The 26,078-nt window shown below is 40.4% G+C and overlaps 1 protein-coding gene across 3 annotated transcripts in view; it reads left to right on the top strand.

Moving 5' to 3' along the window:
• Window positions 1-11,375, top strand: part of SETBP1 (SET binding protein 1) — a 434,457-nt gene extending 423,082 nt beyond the window's left edge. For all 3 annotated transcript variants that reach the window (XM_064294589.1, XM_064294587.1, XM_064294588.1), the window contains one exon: window positions 8,836-11,375. In XM_064294589.1, coding sequence (XP_064150659.1) covers window positions 8,836-9,455 — 620 coding nt within the window. In that variant the 3' untranslated portion in view covers window positions 9,456-11,375. The remainder of the gene's footprint in view (window positions 1-8,835) is intronic.
• Window positions 11,376-26,078: the final 14,703 nt, after the last annotated feature.

The raw sequence follows: 26,078 nt of genomic DNA, 5'->3' as shown, positions 1-26,078 counted from the left end.
AAGCCTTGTCTTGGTTCATGGTGGATACACTACATCTATGAAGTCTGTGTACAAAAAGCACTGCTAACCCCAGTCCTAAATTATCATAAAAGATGTGACAAAATCAGAATGCTGACAAGACAATCCTCTGATAACAGGAGTGAGAAGACAGAAAATCTTTCTCTGGACAGAAACCAACTCACCATTTGCATGACAATTTAAATATAAACAGGGTCTAGAAGACAATTTGCATCGAAGGGTTATGAAAAAATGACCTCGCATTTTACCTCCACCACTCATAATTATTATTTAAAACTAACAGAGAACAGGCAAGATATAGGACAATTACGGGAAGGAGAGCAAGTATGGAATCAATCTTCCAACAAGAGCCCAGAAATTACTGTCCAATAATGAAACAATTTAAAGAGAGAAAAATCTGTAAACGTTTAGAGGGACAGTGAAATCATAAGCAATAAGGAGAAAGATTTATGAATATCAAACCCTGCCAAGTCCAAAGCCTTCCTGCCCCCACACTAGGATTTCAAAAGTATTAGATGAAATAAATGTATTAGAAGGCCACTCCACATTTTGTAGAGACAGTTGCAGAGAATATTAAGTTGATAATGAGTACAAGAAAAATCATAACAATCTTCAAATCCAAAGGAGAACTTTGAGAACATGTAGTCCAGCCATCCAAAGTAACAGATGAAGAAAGAGAAACCCAGAATTCTAGTTGTCCTGGGTTTCTAGCTCCCCAACCCAGGATTGTTTCTCCTATCCCACACTCTGCTCTTGTTGGCCCACAAGGATGATGAATCTGACCTAAAAGTTTGAATGATAAACATAAGGACAAAATAAAATTCAGATGTTCAGTAGATGTGAAAAGCTCCAAAGTTATACAACGTTATACTAAGTCTTAACACTTGATGCCATCAACAGAGGTTGAATCATGGCCTAAGTTTATGCAGTCTTACAACAGAGAACATAGAAAACTCATTCATTGTCCCATCCCATTAAGCCTTGAAGGCAGCTACCAGCAAGAGTGTTCTAGAAAGATGAAGCATGCCCTTCATTGAGGAAATTTCCTATCCTTCCAAAATGGTTTAGGTGAAATAGGACCCAAAGAGGGTCAAAACCATAATGCCCCCCCAACCAAGTTCTAAGATTCTAAGAAGGATATTTTGTTGCCCCCAGCTTCAACAATATCAACTTATGAACAACTTATGAACAATCTTGTTCCATCAATACCTCTACCTAGCTCTTCCATTTCATATTATTTTGAAGCAAATCCCAGATCATATGATTTAATCTATAAATATTTCAATATGTATTTCTAAAAGACAAGTACTTCAAAAAAAAGTGATCCCATGCAATTATCACACTTCAGAAAATTAACAATAATTACATAGTATTATAAAATGCCCAGACATTTTATAATAATTTCCATTTATTTCATGATCTCTCTTAATAGTTTGCTTAAATTAGCATCCAAATATGGCCCACATATTGTGTCTGCTTCATTTGTCTCTTAAGTCTCTCTTTTCTTTTTTGCTCCTTAAATTTTTTTATTGTTGTAAAAATGCAGATAACACAATATTTGCCATTCAACATCTTTCACGTGTACAATTCAGCAACAGCAATTACACCAATCATATTGTATAACCATCACCGATATCCGTTGCCAAGAGTCAGTCTCTCTCTCTCTCTCTGCATCCCCCCTCACAATAATTTATTTTTTGGCAACTGTATGCGACAGTGTAAATGTAGAACATTTTCACCACTGCATAAAAGTCTACTGAATAGCACTACTCTAGAGAGTTAATAGGGTTCTATGAGGTAGCTTTTAAGAGAGTAAATATTATAATCTCATCCACCCAGTCTTTCACTCACAGTTGATCTCTCATACTAAACCAAAACCAAACCCATTGCCATCTAATCAATTCTGAGTCATAGCAACCCTATAGGACAGAGTAGAACTGCCCCATAGGGTTTCGAAGGAGCGATTGATGGATTCCAACCGCTGACCTTTTGCTTAGGTGCTGAGCTCTTAACCACTGCACCACCAGGGCTCCATACAGTAGTCACTAAACCTCTAAACTTGACACTTTAAATTAAATAAAAATTCAAGGGATTTCTATGCCTTTAAATTTATATAAATTTACATTAATGTATATTTGTATATTTATAAATACTTTTGCAATTTGCTTTTTTTATTTAACATTTTTGTTTGTTTTTCTTAGATTTGTTGTTGTTAGTTGCCATCGAGTCAAATCAGACTCATGGCGACCCCATGTGTGCAGAGTAGAACTGCTCTATTTAGCCATGTCGATATATGTAGTTTATTCATTTTAACAGTTGCATAATATTCCATTGTTTGAATATATTACTGTTTATTTATTACCCTTTTGATTAACATTAAATTGTTTATACTTTTCTCTGACATACACTGAACTGCAAGGAACATCCTTGTATATCTTTGTCTCCTATTACAAATAAGAGAGGCAACCTCAACAGAGAATTCCTGGGACATTGATTGTATACATCTTCAACTCTAATAGTTGTTGACAAGTCTCTCTCTAAAGTAATACCAATTTACACTCACGCCAACAGTATGCAAGAGTTCCCTATTTCTTATCCAGATAGGAAAAGAAATAAAATTATCTCTATTTGCAGATGATGTGATCCTGTATTTAGAAAATCCCAAAGAGTCCACAAGAAAATTTCTACAGCTAATAGAGGAATTTAGCAAAGTTGCTGGGTACAAGATCAACGACAATGAAAAAAAAAAAAAATCAGTTGGTTTTCTGTATACCAGCCATGAGAAATCTGAAAAGAAAATTAGGGGAACAATTTCATTTAGGGTAGTATCTAAGAGAATAAAATACCTACAAGTAAATCTAGCCAGGGACATGAAGGACTTACAGAATGAAAACTATAAAATGCTGCTGAAAGAGATTAAAGAAGACTTGTTCCATGTTCCATGGGTTGGAAAACTTAATTTTGTTAAGATGGCAATACTACCGAAAGCGATCTGTAGATTCAACACAATTTCAATCAAAATTCCAACAGCCTTCTTTACAGAAATAGAAAACCCAATCCTCAACTTTGTATGGAATGGCAAGAGGCCCTGAAGAGCTAAAGCAATGTTGAAAGAGAAGAACAAAGTAGGAGGACTCGCACTTCCTGATTTTAAAACATACTGTGCGGTCACAGTAATCAAAACAGCCTGTCACTGCTATAACGTAGAAACATAGACCAATGGAATAGAACTCAGAGTCCAGAAATAAATCCACGCATCCACAGTCGGCTGATTTTTGACAAGGGTGCTAAATCCACTCAATGGGGAAAGAAAAGTCTCTTCAATAAATGGGCTGGGAAAATTGGATTTCCACATGCAGAAAAATGGAACAGGATCCATGCCTCACACCATACACAAAAACAAATTCAAAATGGATTAAAGACTTACATGTGCAAACTAAAGCCATAAAATTCTTACAAGAAAAAGCAAAGGCAACGCTGTTAGGCCTAGCTTTTAACAATAAAAAAAAAAAAAAAAAATTTTTTAACAATGGATTATCTAAAAATAAGAAAAGCACAACAGCAAAAGACAAAATAAATAAAAGGGACCTCATAAAAAATAAAAACTTTCGTTCATCAAAAGACTTTGCCAACAAAAGTGAAAAGACAAGCCACTGACTGGGACAATATCTTTGGAAACTATATATCCAACAAGAGTCAAATAACCAAAATATATATAAAACTTTCACAACAACAGAAAGACAAATAACCCCATCATAAAATGGGCAAAGGACTTGAATAGACATTTCACCAAAAAGGACATTCAGTTGGCCACCAAACACATGAAAAGATGCTCAGTGTCACTAGCCATCAGAGAGACAGAGAGATGCAAGCCAAAACCACAGTGAGATAACCATTTCACTCCCACTAGGATGGCTAAGATTAAAAACAAAAAGAAAATAAATATTGGTGAGGATGTGGGGAAATGGGAACCCTTATCCATTGCTGGTAAGAATGCAAAATGGTATGGACGTTATGGAACACAATGTGGTGGTTCCCCAAAAAAATGAAAATTAGAACTACCATATTACCCAGCAATTCCACTCCTAGGTATATACCCAAAAGAGTTGAAGGCAGTGACTCAGAGACTAATAGCCAAAAGGTGGAAACAACCTAAATGCTCATCATCAGATGAATGGATAAACAAAATGTGGTATATACATACAACGAAATAATGCTCAGCCAGTAGGATAAAGTCTTGATACATGCTACAATATGGGTGGAGCTGGAAGACATTATTCTGAGGGAAATGAGTCAATCACAAAAGGACTAATATTGTATGATCTTATATAAAAAGGCAAGAAAAGGCAAATGTACAGAGAACAAATTTTATTAGTGGTTACCAGGGGCAGGGGAGGGGGAAAGGGGATGTTAATAGTGATGGAGATATCACATTTGTTATGGGTATGGTTGCACAGCCGATTATTGTAATTGCTGTCGATAAGTTGTACACCTGTACAAAGTTGAACTGGCAAAAGTTGTATGACAGATATAGTTACAACAAGGAACAAAAAAAAAAAAAAAAAAAAGAGAGAGTAGCTGCTGAGACTGCTTATGTACAACCAAAAACCCTATGAAATTTTGTTCCTTGTTTTGGGGATTTAGGGTCATGGCTTCATGGACCATCCCAGTTAATTGGGATGTTTATAGCTTCTGTTCTACCTCCTAGTTCTCTGCATAGCGCCTGGGGTCTTAAAAGCTTGCCAGCATCAGTCCAAGGCAGAACAATTAGTCTCTGTTCACCTGAAGCAGAAGAGGAAGAACGAGAGTCAGGAATAGGAGGAGGATATGGAATCTGTGGCTCATTGCCTCCATGAACACTGCCTCCTTTGCCGTGAGACCAGAACTGCATGGTGCCTGGCTACCATTTACTGAACATTTTGATCAAAAAGACTGTAGAAGAATCCTGATCAAAAAGGGGAAAAATGCAGAATAGAATTTCAAATTTTCATAGACTCCAGACTTCCTGGAGCCATGAAGGTTGGATGAACCCCTGAGGTATCTATTGCCCTGAGATAATTTTTAAGCCTTAAACCAAAAATATCCCCTGAAATCTTAAAACCAAATAATAGTTTAGCTTAATTAGTAATAAATGGCTGCTTTGAGCATTATACTCTTTTAAGAACTATCTGCATGGGATCAAATTGATAACAGAAACTTGAAAGATTAGATAGGAACCTTAGGGGACACTAAGTTTATGTTAATGGGGGAGGAGCAACTCAGAAAAGGCGAGAATGGTTGCACAGCTTAAAGAATGTAATCCATGTCTCCAAATCGTACATGTAGAAACTGTTGAATTGGTGTATGTGTATATTCTCAGCAACTACAACAAAATAAATAAAATTAAAAAAAAAAAGGGGGTTCCCAACTTCTCACACTAAAACCAACATTAGGTACTTTCAGACTTTTAAGTTTTTACCAATATCAGTTCACATATATGCAATGAAACTATAAGCACAAGCATGAAAATGGAAGGGAATGAAGCGGAGAGGGCAGTATGACTTAACTGAATCTGTAATGTTTTTTGTTTTTTCTCTTTAGAAAAAAAGGAAATATGGCAAAAAGTATACCTTTGTTAAATGTGAATGGCAGACGCACAGAAATCAATTATTTGTTTAGTACTTTGTAGGTTTACACTACTTGGCATTATTTTTTATTTCATAATCACTTTAATGCAAGAACTTAAATAATAAACATTTATGCAGCATATAACAAATTATTAAATGTGTTATTATCTATTAGGTTTTTTTCTTTTTATTCCTTTCTTTTCTTTTTTTTTTAAATGCATTTTACTCTAAAAAGAAAGAACACTTACACAGACATTCCAAAATGACCTCCAAGTCATGAAATATTTCAGTCATGTTTGACTTAGTCAAATATTGCCAACTAATTGCCCAAAATGATTTATTAATATCACATAGTATTTTCTTTCTCTAAAAGCCCATCGCTGTCGAGAAAGTTCTGAATCATAGTAACTACAGAACTGAGTAGAACTGCCTGATAAGGCTTCCAAGGAGTGGCTGGTAGATTCGAACTGCCAACCTTTTGGTTAGCAGCCAAATGCTTAACCATTGCACCACCAGCACTCCTTCTTTCTCTAAGGATGGTATAAAGGAGCCCTAGTGGTACAGTGGTTAAGCACTTGACTGCTAACTGAAATGTCAGCAGTTCAAACTCACCAGCTGCCCTTCGGAAGGAAGATGTGGCAGCCTGCTTCCGTAAAGATTACAGCCTTGCAAACCCCTGTGGAGTAGTTCTACTCTGACCTACAGGGTTGCTATGAGTCAAGATTCACTCTATAGCAGCAGGTTTGGGTTTTGTTAAGGATGCCAAAACCAGAGAGTGTAAACTACAAATACAGCCTGTATCTGGAATAATGCTAGAAGCTTCACGGAGTATTTCTGGCTAGTTCATTTTTCTTTGAACTGTGGGCAAGGTAAATTACTTTTCTGACATGAAGGCATGTTAACTCTTATTGTCACGGTATTTTCATTGATAACTTAAAAAATCCAAACTAGAACTAATTTAGAGAACAAGGCTATAAGACAACAAATATTAGTCTGATTCCTTAGTCCAAAAACAATGTGTAAATCCCTTCCAGGCACATGGCACCATGCTAGGCCCCCTAAGGGATATAAAGACAGACAAGATTTGGGCCCCGCATCTGAGAACTCAAAATCAAGCAACCTTTTGCTTGTACAACACCAACTACAAACCATTTTATTTTTATAGTCCAAAGCTCATTCCAGTTTCATTCTGTTTTGATTTTTATAACTTATTTTAAAGATTGTTAAGTAGTTACTCATTGCTCAGCAAGTCTTACAATGACCTCTGGCCAAAAGCAGTAACATTTTGACTTGGCTTCTGGAACTCGGAGCTTCCCATTCCATGAAGTAAGCGGTATAGATGATGTCAAATAAGACCCTCCTGGAGATGTGGGGTGGGCACAGCATGAGGGAGAAAGGGGGCAAAGTAAGGGGAAGAGTGAAGTGGAAGTGTCCAAGATTATGTGAGAGTAATATTCATGTTTTAAGTGTTTCTTCCTCCTTTCCCTTAAGATATTCATTCTTCTTCTCCATCAGTAGGTGGAAAAATTATAGATGACGCAACAAACCAAGATGCTAAAATGAAACATTTTCCCTTAAGCCTACAGCATTTAGGAGTGGTCAGCATCTGCTTGGGCTTCTTTGGGGTTAAGCATTTAGGGTAAATCATAGCAGCAAGGAGCTAAGTAAGGACACACTTCTTAAGTTTCTAAATGGCCAGAAGGAGCAGGCAGTGTAGATATGGGGCAGGAGAGTATGAGTGTGGGTGTGAGTGTGTGTACATGCGTGTCTACTCATGAACAACACAATGAGGAAGAATGATTTAAAGGAGGGAAAGTCTGCCATGTCTTGAAGCCTTTCACACTTTAAGGTGTCTCAAGTTCAGAATGAAGCAGTTCTGAAGGCCATTTGGTGCAGCAGTATAGGACTTCCCGAGAAGAGAAGTTTGGCTTATAAGATAGAGGCACATCTGGCCACCAGGATATGAAGAGAGTTCTTTTGCAAACAACAGCCCAGTAGCAGGAGTATAAATGATTCAGAAATACTTGCCTTGAGGCCCACAGAGGATGAACTGGTTAAGGGGGACTTGGTAAACTGAACATCCTTAGCCAACTTGACAAGGCCAGAACAGTGGGAAAAAAATAGAGATGGTGCCACCCCAACTATAGTGCCTCAGGAAATAAGCCTCCTCTCTGTCAGTTGGGAGGGTTAGGGGGTAAGTTCAGTTACATATTCTAGGTCAAGACATCTCTTTTGCTTGGTTGATTAAAAAAAAAACCTGTTAACATCTAATCAGTTCTGACTCATAGAGACCTCATGTGATACAGAGTATAACAGCTCCATTGGGTTTTCTTGGCTGTAATCTTTATGGAACCACATTGCCAGGCCCTTCTTCTGTGGCCACTGGGGGGGGTCTGAACCACTGACTTTTGGGTTAATAGTCAAGAGCAAACCGTTTGCTTCACCTAGGGACCTCTAGGTTGATAAACACGTTGCTCTCAAGGTGATTCTGACTCAAAGTGACCCTATAGGACAGAGTAGAACTGCTTCATAGGGTTTCCAAGACTGTAATCTTTACAGAAGCAGACTGCCACATCTTTCTCCCATGGAGCAGCTGGTGGGTTCAACCATCAACCTTTGGTTAGCAGCTAAGCACGTTAACCACTGCATCATCAGGGCTCCTTTCTAGGTTGGGAGTTCATATGAATTATCCATATTGCTTTATATGAAGTGCTGCATGTCATTTTATTCATCCCACATCTTCTAAAAAAAAAAAGATAAAGTAAAATCTAATGCGAATTTGAATCAGGTCAAATGTCAGAGGGGTGAATAAAAAATAAAAAGTCTAATAGGAAAAGCAAAAGCAAAATTTATATTGTAATTTTGCCATTGACTACCATGGCTTTCCAGAGGGTCACCTAAACAGTGTGAGCCTCAGTTTCCACATCTTTAAAATGGGAATAAGGGTATCTCATGTGATTGTTATGAGAACTGACAAAATGTAAATAGAAGTGCTTTGGATATATAATAGATATTCCACCAATGTTTATTTTTATTATTTTTAATTGTGATAAACAAAAAGGAAGAATAAATGCTGGGTACTGAGTTATGTCCACAGCATTAATTCTCCATAATCTTTACTGCCAAATATAATACCAGTTACCAGCGAAAGGGCTAGGTTTAGGGAAGTTTGCATCGTGTGCTCAATTTCTTCTCTCTTACCCTCCTGCAGCCAGCTCCTCCCTGAAGAAGCGATTCAAGCGGCGAGAGATCGAAGCCATCCAGTGCGAGGTGCGGAAAATGTGCAACTACACCAAGATTCTGTCCACCAAGAAGAACCTGGACCATGTGAATAAGATCCTGAAGGCCAAGCGGCTGCAGAGACAATCAAAGACAGGCAACAACTTCGTCAAGAAGAGGAGAGGGCGTCCCCGGAAGCAGCCCACCCAGTTCGATGAGGATTCCAGAGACCAAATGCCGGTGCTGGAAAAATGCATCGACCTCCCCAGCAAAAGGGGTCAGAAGCCCAGCCTGAGCCCGCTAGTGTTGGAGCCAGCCGCCAGCCAAGACACCATCATGGCCACCATCGAAGCGGTCATCCACATGGCCCGAGAGGCCCCGCCCCTGCCCCCGCCTCCGCCCCCGCCCCTCCCGCCCCCACCGCCCCCGCCCCCGCCCCCGCCCCCTCCTCTGCCCAAGACCCCGCGAGGCGGGAAGAGGAAACACAAGCCTCAACCTCCGGCGCAGCCCCCGCAGCAGCCTTCCCCGCAGCAGCCCCTTCCCCAGGAGGAGGAGGTGAAGGCCAAAAGGCCGAGGAAATCCCGAGGGAGTGAGAGTGATGTGCTTCCCTAGGGTGCGTCTAGGCGTCTGAACCTGGGGCTGGGGGGACTGACACATTGGAAGTGCAGTGAGCCGGGGTGGGGGCGGAATCCCCGCTGCAGGGACACCAGTGCCCTTCTCTCTCGCGAAGCTGGGCAGGCAGAATTGGTCCAGATTACGGGGTTGAGCCATCAGGAGCTCTTGGGAAAGCAGAGGAGGGGGACACCTTCAAAAGAAGCTTGTGCATTACAGCGGTCTCCAACCAAGCGGCGCTTCGGTATTGCTAGATCTCTTACAGGCGAATAGAAGACCCATCAAGGACAGAGCAGGTGGTACTCTCAGTCGCCATCTGAGCGACAGCATCCAAGGTGCGCGCTTGATCCCATTTCATTTGCTGGCCAGGAAAATCCAAAGGGAAACACTCTCCACTAGGAAACGTTCCAAGGGGAGAAAAGGTGCAAATTTCGCAACTGGCTTTGTTGTAACCCACTTCCATTTAACTGGTTTTCATTTCGTTTCGTTTCAAAGCTCTGCTAGGCTTTGGGGCACCAACATCATCTACAAGTGACCCGAATCTTCCTGCTAACAATAGTTTCTCAGGTGGAATCAGGAGATGGAATTGCAGTGATAGACAACCATAGACATTCTTATTCTTCTGTATGCCTCTTCTATCACTCCTGTGCTAAGACTCAGCTTCCCCATTTTCCTTTGCCCATTGTACTTCCACGTACCTTTTCATTAACTTACCCGCTGCCTTCTCTTTCTTGGTACACACCTAAATAACGTTAATCAGCCCTTCACCTGTGTTGGAAAATTCACTCTTAGTGTGCTGTCCCCAGGAGCCTGGCCTTGAACCCCAGTTATTGTGCAACAGTTGCTCCATACTGGTAGAACTTTTTTAGTAAGTGATCAGAGCAGCCGAGGATATGTTGACCCACGTGTCAGCCAGGTTATTTTTATACTTAAAACATATCAGCAGAGAATAGGCAGAATAAAATGGCTTTCATATCCAACAGCAAATGGAATAACTGACAAATCACCAAAAACTGAAAACCCAGACCCACCAGAAAGATAAGTGTCTAGCAATGCCTTGGTATGTGATTTTTTAATACAGTTAACTATCGTAGATCGTTAATAAAGGAAACAAAAAAAAATAGAAGTCTTTTATCTCATGATAATTGTTTCTTAAAAGCAAGTGGGAGTAAGTGTTCTTATTTGAAAAAAAGAATATGAAAATGCTCCAAGGGTATCACCACTCCAATTATATCAAGCCACCTTGGACAAAGAATCCAAATTGTGGTTGCCTTAATAAACTAAAACATTTTTGTACATAATGTAATTATAAATCTATCAGTCTGCATGGATGCAAACTGTGTGTGACAAATCGTCTTTTAAATGGTCAATTTCAACTGTACATTTCTCATCCAAGTTGTACTCTAGCCATTGGTTCAGCGTGAACAGATACTCCATCTCTATTACCCATTTTCACAACCCAAGTAAAAAAATGTTATGAAGATTCAAAATGAAGTTATTCCATTGCCGTAGATGTTTTCTAAAAGTCAGATGTGGAAATTTCAAATAAGCATTTTCAATTTCCTCCCTCACTCCTTCCCATACCTCCCTCAGAACATCAAACAGCTGGCATAGTCAATTATAAAAAGAGAAACAGAGAAAGAGAATTAAATTTTCTAATAGGAATTAGGGTATCTGGTTTATCTCCAAATTAAGTTTCTTTACAGGAAGTTGGAACTGGCTGAAAATTGTATTATCACTTCAGAACATAACATTATTTCCTTGTAGAGAAGAAGGATTTTTGTTCGGGAACGTAAGAGAATAAGGGATGACCTATCTATGGGACTAAATTTTAAAAATCCCAAGTTAATATGCTTGCTAACATCCCTGCTCTGTCCTGGCACCAACCAAAAAAAAAAAAAAACCAAACCCATTGCCGTTGACTCATAGCGACCCTATAGGACAGAGTAGAACTGCCCCCATAGAGTTTCCAAGGAGCGCCTGGTGGATTCGAACTGCTGGCCTTTTGGTTAGCAGCCGTAGCTCTCACCCACTACACCCCCAGGGTTTCCCCTGGCACCAACAGTTGGTTGAAATTACCCAGAGTTGTCCTATTCTGTACTGCTGACCACTAGGTCAGTCGCACTTAATCCTAGCAATATGTAAGTTTAAAGGACTGCCTTCTCCAGTACTTTAAAGCTTACATCCTAGATACTCAGTTTGTGACCTAGGTTGACCTTTGGCATTTCACACAAGCTGAACAGCAAAATCAAACCACGCACTTTCAATTTGTCATTCTCAAGCTGTGTTTGAATGGTTCCAAAATCACCCAAGAGGAAGGCTTAAATTAGCCCCTCTCACCCTGCCATTGCTATGAAAGAGCAACCATTTTTACTCCAATGAAGCCATAAAGCAGTTTCTCTTCCTGTTGGATTTTGAAACTCATTTCCTTCATTCTTTTTTCCGCCCTTCTTCCTCCTCTTGTCATACAGTCACCCCAAGCAAGTCTGTGAGCAAACTAAATTTTCCTGCCCAGGAGAATGTGCTGGTGCTCCCCAACCTTCCTAAAAGAGGAACCAAAGCTGAATTGGCAGTAACCTCTAATAGGTGAGAAATTCCAGATAACCTTGGGATACGTTACAAATCCCAAACCAGTGAAAGATATTCCAGGAGAAATACAGCAGCATTGCAACTTACATGTGAGTTAAATGCAAATCCTGTACATTTATGACCCTAAGAATAGGTTGGAAAACTGCAGTGGGCCAAAGCCGAGTGATGCTAACCAGCCACTTGGAGGTGGAAGTTAAGTCAATCGCTTGCACCGTTTCCTGTCTCCACCACCCAGCTCCTGCTTCACTATCACGTTACTTTCATGTTGTTTTTTCCTCTTGCTTTTCTTTAACTTGACTCATCTCATTGGTACAACCATCTTCTTATTCCCCAGCTGTCCCTTTTCCATTAGCCTCTCCTCCCCTGCCAAGACCCAACATTGGGCCAAGCTAGTTTCACACCTAGTTGGTTGCAGAGCCAAAATGAAAACCTAGCTCCCCTGACCTGGATTATAGAGGTCTTTGGCCATACAACACTGCTTTCTGTGGCTGCATTTCTGTTTTGAAATGATGTCATTTGGGATACACAAGACTCCATATACAGCACCAAGTAATATTTCTTAACAAGAGAAACCCCTTGTTTTTGTTTTGTTTTTCCTGGAATACTTGTCTTCGGCAACCATGAGTGAACCCAGTTAAAATACAGGATGTCTGAGCAGGGTTGAGAAAAGGATGAAATCTAGATATAAAACCCTCCCCAAAGGTGATGGACCTCTGATCCACCTTACTAATTGGCTGAGAGGCCACTTGCTTTTCAGTCTCTTATCTCAACAGTTTGACTTCCTCTAATAGCTCTGGCTACAACCCGAGAACGAAAGGCTGATGGAAAGGAGAGGATGTCAGGGGCTGGTCTGTGATTTGGCAGGACCGGGACTAGCAGCCACTGACAGCCCAGAGAAGGTGACTAAGGGCTGACAAAGGATTAGCATGTTAACTTGGCTGCTGTCTGGAGTGGCAAGCCATGTTCGATGGCAGTCGGAATTTGTGTTCTGCACATTGCTGGGTCTATAACTTTGAAAAGCAAATGGTGACAATAATAGTATAAGGCAATGTACTACATGCAGATCATGAAGGATTTGGTTTTAGGACTTAAGTAGAAAATCCCACTCATAGCTTATTGCCCCACAATATTCAGATAATGAGCTTTTGGAAAATATTTTCTTTTTTTTCCCCCCTACCACTAGGAAGATTTACCTGGGAGCTGTCTAAAGTCTATACATATATTTCCAAAGCCTTTAAATGCCAACTGTAGCATGGAGAGAGAAGGGGTGGCAGAAGCCGAAATGCCTCAAAAGCCATTTAAGTGTTACGTTGCAAGATTTTCAGTCCTTCTCATTATGTAAAAGTAGATAAATATAGACGTTCTTCTCAACACTACCCTCTAGTATCACAATGGTCCAAATGCCAGAGCTTACAGATAATGTCATCACAGTGCCTAGAGACTCAAACTGTAATATACCGTAGCATTTTCTCGATGTTTCTTAAAGTTTCTTTCCACAATACAAGGCTTCCCCTGCCTCTTGTTTCTTGGAGAGTTTGCTCCACTGATGACTCTTTCTTCCCTGTTGGGCTCAGTCGTTTGGGGAACAGTCTTAGAAGCACATATCAACCAAGGAAGAAACTTCCTGGATATCTCTTGCCCACTTGCCCAGGTATAATAAACACTAAAGGGGGAAAAACGAAAAAGAGCTGCCCATTGGTCAACATGGAAGGGCAGTTCCACTCTAGGTTGGTGTCTTTCTTTTTCTTCCTTTTTTAAAAAAAAAAAAATCTATTTCTTAAATAATAATAAATGCACATGATGTGTTAAATATGTATATATATATTTCAAAAGAAAAAATGGGCACAAGATTGTCTTACAAGTCGTGCTGGCTAATTTTTAGTTTGTATTCATAAGTGGTTTTTAAAAGCCTTTTTTAAAGTGTAATTTGCATGTTCTACTTTGATTGTATGTAAACATATTTTAGAACAAAAAATGTATTTGTATTTTATTGAATATAGAGGCAAGAAAAATTGTACATTGTTTGAAATGTTCTTTTTGTAACAGTTTTTATTCATAAAGCATTTTTGTACATTTACAATGAACATGGACTTGCTGTTATTTGAGGCGTAGATACATCTGGCATGCTTTACTGTCATGCTCCTCCATGGTCTTAGATGTTGGGTTTTAAACATTTTTTTCTAAAAGAAAGCTCAGTCTTTTTTGCTACCAGATCAGGTTAGCACAGTATAGAGCACTTAACTATTAAAAAAAAAAAAAAAAAAAAGTTAATCCTATTCATATGTTATTCATTGTGTGAAATTAAAGACATTCAATTCAGTCTAACATGAGTTGTGAATTCTTTTGTTTTATTTTCCATCTGGTTCACATCACTAAGGACTTTAATAACATTGGAGGGTCTTTGCTCACACCAACTGGGTGCAGAATCATTGAGAAAATTTTATCTAAACTGTCCTTTTGTGCGACTCTGGGAAGTACATTGTGGATAAAATTTGAGTCTATGGTTACTGGTTTACTGTTCAAATATTACACTAGCTGACAAAAAGCCAGGGTAGAATCATAGAAGCGGTCAGATCTTGTCTGTAAGGACCCAAAGGTATTGTAAGCTGTTGAGGACTCACCCTGTCTTAAATTTTTAGAAGAACATTATGGATGGAGATTAAGCTTTCTTGCTAAATACTTCTGCCACCCCGCCCCCCCACCCCAAACGATATGCCAGAATCTGAATCATAGATCCTTGGCTAGACTCAAAGTTTTATTGGGATGATTTTGTTGTTGTTAGCTGCCATGGATGCAGACTCTGACTCATGGTGACCCCATGCACAATGGGATTGGGCAGTTATGATCCCTTGTATAATTTTCAGAAGTAGATTGTTAGGCCTTTATTCTGAGTCTATCTTAGTCTGGAAGTGGCCAGTGAACCCTGTTCAGCATCATAGCAACACTAAAGCCTCCGCTGACAGATTGGTGGTGGCTGCGGTTGGCATGGAACCAAACCCAAATCTGCGTGGAAGGCAAGAATTCTACCCCTGAATCACCAGTGCCCCCGCTAGAGTGATAGGAAGAACTGTTTAATTAACCACAAATAGTTACTGATTGCCTACCAAGTTCAGGCATTGCTCAGGACTACACATGCCTTGTCCTCCAGGAACTTACAAGGCCTGCATTTGAAAATGGAACTAGCAGTTCTGAGCAGAATACAACAATGGTCAGGAGAGTGATGGGATGAAGCCCCCAAGCTGGCATTTTCTTCCCTTCCTTCCCCACCCACCATCCTGTTCCAATTACATTTGCCTACCCTCTTTATCTTGTCTTCTGACATGCCTCTTCCAAAAGCCAACGAGAGAGGTAGTAAATGTTATGAACAATTCCTCATCCCTGACCATCAATCTGACCAGAGTGACATTTGTTATGATTTTCAGTATTCACGGAACCCACTGTGGAATAGTGGAAGTCTGGTAAAATGAATGGAAATCTTTGGGCAGTGTTGTCACTCAGGGAACACAGGGGGTTGCAGGTGGTACTGGATAATGCTGTCAGAGGGGGTGACACCAAAATGACTGTAAAATTTTTGTGCAGTGTTTCAGCAGAAATTTATTATTTATTAAAATATCCCTGTAATTAGTTGTAACAACAAAAAAACTCTTCACAAGGCCAGCTTACATGTATCAATATACCCACAACGCTAACAAAACCAAAAACCCACTGCCATCGAGTCGATTCCGACTCATAGCAACCCTATAGGACAGAGTAGAACTGCCTGATAGAGTTTCCAAGGAGTGCCTGGCGGATTCGAACTGCCAACCTCTTGGTTAGCAGCCGTAGCACTTAACCACTACGCCACCAGGGTTTCCACAATGCTAACATGCTATGCTAATTTACTTTTTGAACCTTCTAATGTGCTCCGGTCGGAGCTGTCATTATTACCCAGTTACAATGACACCTCGAGTCATGTGGTTTTGTCTGCACATTACAAACACGTTGCTGTTTTCATTGCTGCTAGTGTTTTTAGTCTCTGATTTTATCAAATTTTCTGATGTTTTAGCTATAATGTTGTGGTAATTAGCATAGGGAGTGACACTATGAGTTCCTGGACCGGGTGACACCAACCCTAATGAGGCCACTGCTTTTGGGAGTATAAGGCAGGATGGTTAGAGAACTTAGCAAACTCTAACAGAGTAGAGTTTGCCCTCTCTTTCCTCCCTTCTGCCAACTATCTTGCACTGACCTGAAAACTTCAAAGCATTATATAGTCCTCTTTCTAACTCAGACTCATTAGAGTGTTAGTATTTCTGAAATCAGCAATGACTTCCGAGAACCCACCTAATCTCTTCCTGCCAGTTCCTCTCACTCAGGGACAGAGCTGTTGCCTCCTAATGGATTGGCTCAACTTTGGGGGTTTTAATCGTTCCATAGAGTAGCAATGTGCTGACAAAGATTCTTGGCGAAGTCAACTGTGTCCACACATGTAGCTGGTATGAATCTCAGTCCACAAATAGAAGGGTAGAAGAAACATACGTTAATTTTTTTTTTTTTTTTCCCTGAAGCTTGATTGAATTTATTTTTAAGAACTCATTCCACCAATGTAGCAGAATCTTAGTTCCAGAGCCAGGAAATCTTTTTCTAGCCTGGAGGGAAAGGAAGGAGGGAGAGCACCATAGGAAGCCTTGCTTCAACTTCCTTCCAAATTGTTTCTCTGTGCCTAAGTCCTTTCTACTTCTCTATTTTGTAGACATTTGGAACTCAAAGTCAGAAAGAAATGTCTTTTGAATTTTTCCCCTCTGCTGTCAGATACAGACCCTGAGGGAATGAGCACAACCCAGCCTAGTTGCCTATCCTGGGGAGGGACTAACACAAGAGTAGGAATGCTAGAAATCAGTTACGACCTCAAGGGTGTTAACCTGCCACAGGGGCCACAGGACGTGAGGACAACGGGATGTGAAAAGCTAAAGAATTTACCCAAGTTCCTAAAAGACTCTTTATTGGTCAGATGAGATACTAACTAAACCGGTTGCCATCCAGTCGATTCCAACTCATAGTGACCCTATAGGACAGACAGAGTAGAACTGCCCCATAGGGTTTCCAAGGAGCAGCTAGTGGATTCAAACTGCTGACCTTTTGGTTAGCAGCCAAGCTCTTAACCAGTGCACAACCAGGGCTCAATGAATGGATGTAAAAGCGATTGGGAGAGTGGGAAGCAGGGGTATGCCAAGGCATATCTCCATTGTTCGTTATTACTAATACTTTCAGTTTTGGGGGAAATGCCAATATCCAGGTTTTTAATCATTACAAAGCTTTGGTAATACACTTCCCTGAAGTGTCATGAGGGTTTTTATTTCCAGGATTAATTAAAGGGAAAACTGGCTCCAAAGTGTTCTTCATATTAGTAAAATTAGGAAGCTACAAGTGGGAAGTGCTAAAACCTAGAAAGAGTTAGAAATCACACATATTCTGTCATTATTGCACTTGATTTCTTAACATTTAACTCACTTCTGTTAGGTGGACAGAGCACTGGAATAAGATCGAAGGAGACCTTGGATGTATTCCTGGCGTGGCCAATAAAGAATTTTATGCCCAGAAGAAAAGCTTCTCTAAGTCTCACTTGCCTGCTCTAGGGGTTAAACTCTCAGTGATGTCTGCCATGCTCTCCAAGTATAAAAGTCTTCCAATTCTCATCTATGTACCTTCCAAACGGGCCCCACCTTTAGTTTCTAACTTTATTCCTCACCATTGTGTTAAGCCAATGACATTTTGGGGTTATTTGTCGCCTCAGCATCCTCTATCCTATCCTAATACAATTGATAGAGATGAATGTACGGAAGGAGGTGATGAAAAAACATTAGAATTAAGTCTTTCATGCATTCATTCATTCTTTTATCCTGTGCCTGCACATTGCCAGGAACCAGAGACACAAGACTGAGCAAGAAAGACAAGGCTTCCTTGGACTTACGTTCTTAGACAAGTCCGAATAATCTCTTGGCTACTCTTAAATGATAAACTTTCCTCTCAAAGGATAAAGAAAGCAAATAAAAAATTAAAATATGCTTTGGGAAAATTTTGGTGTTGGCAGTAGTTGCCATCAAAACCAAACCCATCACCATTTAGTTGATTCCAACTCATAGCTGCCATCAAGTTGATTCCAATTCATGGAGGCCTCATGTGTGTCAGAGTAGAACTGTGCTCCATGGGGTTTTCAAAGGCTGATTTTTCAGAATTAGATTGCCAGGCCTTTCATCTGAGTGGATTTGAATCCCCAACCTTACAGTTAGCAGCGGAGCATGTTAACCATTTGCACCACCCAGGGACTCTTTTGGCAGCAGTAACTGGAGCCTAAAGAAAAGCTCAAGACATTCTGTGCATCTCTGGAAGATAAAGTCAGCTTTCAGCAAAAATGGAGTTAATAGAGTGCTTCTCTGCCCCTTCCACACACTCAGGCCCTTCACACTACTTTTGCCACCGACACCTCCAAGGCCAGTTGCAAGCCTAAGTTGTAAACCCCTACTTTAGTCAGCAATACTCTATACTCCAGAGAACCCCTGAACCCCTTCCCCAACTAAACAATTGTCCCAGCTCTTTGCCAGCAGACGTGGAAAGAAAACAGTGAAGCCAGACCACAGTCTCTGTGAATGTGTCAGCTAGTTTTGGTGTCACATCCCTGTGAATGTAATTATCTAAGCTAGTTGACATCTGATATTTCCAGAAGGCCTAGAATTTTCTACTTTTTTTGAAGATTTTATTTTGAAATAATTATTGATTCACAGGAGGTTGCTAAGGAATATACAAGGAAGTCCCATGCAACCCTTTCCAAACTCCTACGCCCCCAATGCTGAAATTTCACACAACACAGTATAATATTAAAACCAATAAATTGACATGGCACAATTCATGGAGTGTATTCAGATTTTACTAGTTATACATGAAGTCATGTGTGTGTGTGTGTGTGTGTATATAGATCTTTGTACTTCTGTCACATGTCTAGTCTTGTGTAACCATCACCACAAACAAGATATTCGGTGGTACCATCACCACAGAGATTTCCTTCATGCTTCTGTGGAACACCACAGAGGTAAAATGCCGTTCATGTCACATCATATCAAGGGTAAATCCTATCAAGGGTACATGGCTTTACACTGATGACGTTCACCTTGACCACTTGCTCTTTTTGTCTAGATACACAGAGTGTTCTCTTTTTCTTTCAAATTCAAAATTTTTCTTTTTTTTTTTAGGAAAGTTTTCCTGAATCAGGTGCAGTTTATGTTTGACTATTAACCTAAAGGTTGGTGATTCAAATCCTCACAGAGGCACCGCAGACGAAAGGCCTGGCAATCTGCTTCCATAAAGATTACAGCCAAGAAAACCCTATGGAGCAGTTCTACTCTAATACATGGGGTCACTGTGAGTTGGAGTCAACTTGAGGGCGACTGTTTTTTTGTTTTCTAATTTTGCAAAGCAATCTTCTTTTGTTTTTCTGTAGTGTGAAAAAAGTCAATTTCCTTTGTTAAATTTCCTGGCCCTGTTTCCCTTTTACTTTTATCTGAACCTTTTCTTTCCATTCTATTGTCCATTACCTCTCTTTTGCTTTAAATGCTGCTAGAAAAATCAAATATTTTCTCAATGTTTGGCCATGTGTGGATGCTAGGTGGATTTTAAAAGGGCCTAGGAGCTATCCCTGCTCACATAACTTTTATCGTGGGTATGACATAGACAAAGAAAGAAAATGAATGAGCCACCAGGATTTGAAGAGTTAAAGGGAGAAAAAGAACATATCTAGAAAAAGGAGAAAATGAAGCCCTGGTAGTGCAGTGGTTAGGCACTTGACTGTTAACCTAAAGGTCAGCAGTTCAAACCCACCAGCCAATCTTCTGTGGAAAGATGTAGCAGTCTGCTTCAGTAAAGATTACAGCCTCGGAAACCCCACGGGGTGGCTCTACTTTATCCTCTGGGTCACCATGAGTTGGAAGCGACTCAAAGACAAAGAGAAGGTATAGATAGGACCTGAGCTTGACATCGAAGAGTGGATGTAGACTGCCTGAGACAGCAAAGATGAGGGTATCCCCAGGGTGTATCATAAGTTTATTGTTTTTGTTGGGTATCGTTAAGTCGATTTTCAACTCATACAACCCCACGTGACAGAGTAGAACTGCCTCATGGGGCTTTTTAGGCTGTAATCTTTTACAGAAGCAGGTATTTACGTCTTTCTCCCATGGAGCCACTGGGCAGATTCAAACCACCAACCTTTAGGTTAGCAGCCCAGCATTTAACCACTGTGCCACCAGGCCTCCTGTGTCATAAATATGGGGAGGAAAATACAAGCAAATAGGCTGTAAGAATTATGCACACGGGATGATTATGGAACAGAAAGAAGATCAAACTGACTGGTAGGATAGCTTGCCAAGATGAGGGAGAAGGATCAGCGGGGAGTAGAAATGAGTAAATACAAGGCGATTGTAGTGTTAAAAAGAAAAAATAAAGGATCTGAAATTGCTGAGCATTTATGGTACATTTTAAAAAACAATAAACCAGTATTCAAAATTCCAAGAGATTGGCTTATAGTTTATGGGCCATGTTTTATATTTTTATTAAGTGTTCCCCTTAATATTTAGGAGCCCTGGAAAAAAAAAAAAAAAAAAAAATTTTTTTTTTTTTTTTTTTCTGGTGGTGTAATGGTTAAAGCACTCAACTGCTAACAGGAAGCTCAACAATTTGAACCCACCAGCTTCTCCTGGGGAAGAAAAATGTTGCAGTCTGCTTCCATAAGTATTTACAGCCTTGGAAACCCTATGGGGTCGCTATGAGTCAGATTAACTCGATGCAAATGGGTTTGGTTTAATACTTAGTGCCTTGCACATGGGATACTCTCAAAATCTGTTGATTGAACACAACTGTAAATTACTGTAGACCTACTCAAAAAAAAAAAGTCTGTGGGAACCAATATTAATACACTGACCATAAAACAGGTGCCAGCCCCAAAGAAAGTATATACAAGGATTATTAACACCTGAGATAAAAAAAAAAAACTCACAGCTTGAGTGAATGACCATCAGCAAGGTTCAATTAAAAAAATTAAAAGGACATCCCTTTTTAGTATGTTTAAGAGATGTTATTTTTGAGGGCCACTTATTTCAAGGATGAAATGAGCAAATTAGCTTAAACCTAGTTTGCTCTGGTTGGAAGCCCAGATGAGAACTTGCATTTCTATCCCAGATGTATTGAAATAGAATCTACAGTTTAACAGCATTCCCAGGTGATTCTTGTTGTTGCTGTTAGGTGCCATGGAGTCAGTTCCGACTCACAGTGACCCTATGCACAACAGAACGAAACATTGCCCGGTCCTGTGCCTTCCTTACAATCTTTGTCATGCTTGAGCTCATTGTTGCAGCCACTGTGTCAATCCACCTCGTTGAGGGTCTTCCTCTTTTCCGCTGACCCTGTACTCTGACAAGCATGATGTCCTTCTCCAGGGACTGATCACTCCTGACAACATGTCCAAAGTATGTAAGATGCAGTCTCACCATCCTTGCCTCTAAGGAGCATTCTGGCCGCACTTCTTCCAACACAGATTTGTTCGTTCTTTTGGCAGTCCATGGTATTTTCAATATTCTTCACCAACACCACAATTCAAAGGCATCAACTCTTCTTCGGCCTTCCTTATTCATTGCCCAGCTTTCAAATGCATATGATGGGATTGAAAATACCATGGCTTCGGTCAGGCTCACCTTAGTCTTCAAGGTGACATCTTTGTTCTTCAACACTTTGAAGAGGTCCTTTGCAGCAGATTTACCCAATGCAATGTGTCTTTTGATTTCTTGACTGCTGCTTCCATGGCTGTTGATTGTGGATCCAAATAAAATGAAATCCTTGACAACTTCAATCTTGTCTCTGTTTATCCTGATGTTGCTCATTGGTCCAGTTGTGAGGATTTTTGTTTCTATGTGTTGAGGTGCAATCCTACTGAAGGCTGTGGTCTTTGATCTTCATTAGTAAGTGCTTCAAGTCCTCTTCACTTTCAGCAAGCAAGGTTGTGTCATCTGCATATCTCTGGTTGTTAACGAGTCTTCCTCCAATCCTGATGCCCCATTCTTCTTCGTATAGTCCAGTTTCTCATATTATTTGCTCAGCATACAGATTGAATAGGTATGGTGAAAGAATACAACCCTGACACACACCTTTCCTGACTTTAAACCAATCAGTATCCCCTTGTTCTGTCCAAACAACTGCCTCTTGATCTATGTAAAGGTTCCTCATGAGCACAATTAAGTGTTCTGGAATTCCCATTCTTCGCAATGTTATCCATAGTTTGTTATGATCCACACAGTTGAATGCCTTTGCACAGTCAATAAAACACAGGTAAACCTCCTGGTATTCTCTGCTTTCAGCCAGGATCCATCTGACATCAGCAATGATATCCCTGGTTCCACATCCTCTTCTGAAACCGGCCTGAATTTCTGGTAGTTCCCTGTCGATATACTGCTGCAGCCATTTTTGAATGATCTTCAGCAAAATTTTGCTTGTGTGTGATATTAATGATATTGTTCTATAATTTCCACATTTGGTTGGATCACCTTTCTTGGGAATAGGGATAAATATGGATCTTTTGCAGTCATTTGGCCAGGAAGCTCTCTTCCATATTTCTTGGCATAGACGAGTGAGCACCTCCGGTACTGCATCTGTTTGTTGAAACATCTCAATTGATATTCCACCAATTCCTGGAGCTTTGTTTTTCACCAATGCCTTCAGAGCAGCTTGGACTTTTTTCTTCAGTACCATTGGTTCCTGATCATATGCCACCTCTTGAAATGGTTGAATATCGACTAATTCTTTTTGGTATAATGACTCTGTGTTCCTTCCATCTTCTTTTGATACTTCCTGCGTTGTTTAATATTTTCCTCATGGAACCTTCACTATTGCAACTCGAGGCTTGAATTTTTCATTCAGTTCTTTCAGCTTGAGAAACGCCAAGCGTGCTCTTCCCTTTTGGTTTTCCATCTCCAGCTCTTTGCACATGTCACTATAATACCTTGTCTTCTTGAGTTGCCCTTTGAAATCTTCTGTTCAGTTCTTTTACTTCATCAATTCCTCCTTTTGTTTTAGCTGCTCAGTGCTCAAGATCAAGTTTCAGAGTCTCCTCTGACATTCATCTTGGTCTTTTCTTTCTTTCCTGTCTTTTCAGTGACCTCTTGCTTTCTTCATGGATGAAGTCCTTGATGTCATTCCACAACTCGTCTGGTCTTTGGTCACTAGTGTTCAATGCCTCAAATCTGTTCTTGAGATGGTCTCTAAATTCAGGTGGAATATATTCAAGGTCATATTTTGGCTCTCATGGACTTGCTCTGATTTTTTTCAGTTTCCGCTTGAACTTGCATATGAGCAATTGATGGCCCATTCCACAGTCGGCCCCTGGCCTTGTTCTCACTGATGATATTGAGCTTTCCCATCAACTCTTTCCACAGATGTAGTCAATTTGATTTCTGTGTGTTCCATCTGGCGAGGTCTATGTGCATAGTCGCCATTTCTGTTGGTGAAAGAAGGTATTTGCAATGAAGTCTTCGTTGGTCTTGCAAAGTTCTATCATTTGATCTCCGGCATTGTTTCTATCACCAAGGCCATATTTCCCAATGACTGATCCTTCGTCTTTGTTTCCAACTTTCGCATTCCAATTGCCAGTAATTATCAATGCATCTTGACTGCATGTTCGATCAATTTCAGAGTGCAGCTCCTGATAAAAATATTCTATTTCTTCATCTTTGGCCCTAGTGCTTGGTGTGTAAATTTGAATAATAGTAGTATTAACTGGTCTTCCTTGTAGGCGTATGGATATTATCCTATCACTGACAGCATTGTACTTCAGGATAGATATTGAAACGTTCTTTTTGACGATGAATGCAACACCATTCCTCCTTGAGTTGTCATTCCCAGCATAGTAGACTATATGATTTTCCAATTCAAAATGGCCAATACCAGTCCATTTCAGCTCACTAATGCCTAGGATATCGATGTTTATGAGTTCCATGTCATTTTTGATGATTCCCAATTTTCCTAGATTCAAACTTCATACATTCCAGGTTCCGATTATTAATGGATGTTTGCAGCTGTTTCTTCTCATTTTGAGTCCTGCCACATCAGCACATGAAGGTCCTGAAAGCTTTACTCCATCCACGTCATTAAGGTCAACTCTACTTTGAGGAGACAGCTCTTCCCCAGTCATCTTTTGAGTGCCTTCCAACCTGGGGTGCTCATCTTCCAGCACTATATCAATGTTCCACTGCTATTCATACGGTTTTCACTGGCTAATGCTTTTCGGAAGTAGACCGTCGGGTACTTCTTCCTAGGAAGGACTAGGAAGTAGGTGATTCTTATGTATAATAAATTCTGAGAGCCATTGCTGCCCTAGTGGTTCTCAGAATTAGTTCCTAATCAGCAGTATTAGCATTCCCTGAGAACTTGTTAGAAATGCACGTTCTCGGCAGGGATTCGAACTACAGCAAAACAGTTGAAAGCCCTGCTTAAACCCGTTGAAATACCCGTTGCCATCAAGTCAATTCCGACTCATAGTGACCCTATGAATGAATGATGCTTAAACCCAGGTAGGAATATTCGTCCCAGGTCTAAAAGCCAAAACCTGTTGCTGTTAAGTCCATCCTGGTTCATAATGACCCTACAGGAGGGAATCGAACTGCCCCATAGGGTTTCCAAGAATCGACTGGTGGATTTGAACTGCCAATATTTTGGTTAGCAGCCAAAGTCCTCACCAATGCATGCTGTCCCAGGTAAGTACTTAATTAATGTTCTTTTTCTCTCTCTTTGTTTTCCACTCCTTTCCTCCATTCTAGCACAAATGTGATAGTTCTACTAAACCAAGCCAAACCAAGCCCGTTACTGTGGAGTTTATTCCAACTCATGGTGGCCCCACGAGTTACAGAGTAGAATGGCTCCACAGGGTTTCTTGGCTGTAACCTTTCTTCTGCAGCATCACTGGGTGGGTTCAGATCATCAACGTTTAAGTTACTAGATGAGATCAAACCCAGGGGTTGATAAACTAATATGATCCTCACTCAAATCCAGCCAGCTGCCTGTCTTTGTATGGCCCATGAGCTGACAATCGTTTGTACGTTTTCAAATAACTGAAAAAAATCAAAAGAAGAAGGATATTTCATGTTATGTGAAAATTACATGAAATTTAAATTTCAGTGTCCACATATAAAGTTTTTTTAGAACACAGCCCCGTTCACTCATTTACACGTTGTCTGTGGCTGCCTTTGCGCTACAACAGAGCTGAATAGCTGCAACAGTGACCATGTAGACCACAAAGCCTAAAATGCTTACTATCTCGCCCTTTACAGAAAAAGTCTGCGGAGCCCAGGAGTAGCCTAGCTTAACTGTTGATCTCTAGGAAGTTGTAACACAGATTGTATTAACATGATCCAGTGAGTTATGAAATTTGCTTTGCAGCATTTTACTCAGCTCCTGAAAGGGAACAGAAATCCCTACCTCATTTTTGTACGACTTTCTACCCAGTCACTTTATTCCATCCATGTGCCTCAGTCATGTTGGCTTCCAGTTTATTGCTGTATGCTGTGCTTGTTTGGAATGTTCCTACTAACCTTCTATGTTCCAACTGCATCCAGGTTTCCAATCTGTTAAAGTCTCCTGCCTCCTCCCCCTCCAACCGAAACCAAACCCATTGCTGTCAATTCCCACTCATGGCAACCCCACGTGTGACAGAGTACAACTGTAGCATAAGGTTTTCTTGGCTGTAATCTTTACAGAAGCAGATCACCAGGCCTTTCTTCGATGACACTGCTGGGTAGGTTTGAACCGCCAACCTTTCAGTTAGAAGCCAAGCACAAATCGTTTGTGTCACCCAGGGACCTTCCCTCCTCCCCTCCCCACCCCTACAAACGCATCCTAACCTCTATTCTGCAAGGTGAAAGCAGTTGCCCCTCTTTCCCCTTAGTCCCCCTGGAATATTTCGTCCCTGAGGCCCATAACCTAGTCCTGATTAATATTTAACTGTCTTTCATTGTGTCAGTAGTT

The sequence above is a fragment of the Loxodonta africana genome, chromosome 11 (genome assembly GCF_030014295.1).
Source record: "Loxodonta africana isolate mLoxAfr1 chromosome 11, mLoxAfr1.hap2, whole genome shotgun sequence".
Lineage (NCBI taxonomy): Eukaryota > Metazoa > Chordata > Mammalia > Proboscidea > Elephantidae > Loxodonta > Loxodonta africana.
The sequence above is the reverse complement of the archived record's forward strand: the minus strand, read 5'-3'. Positions and strand labels throughout refer to the sequence as shown.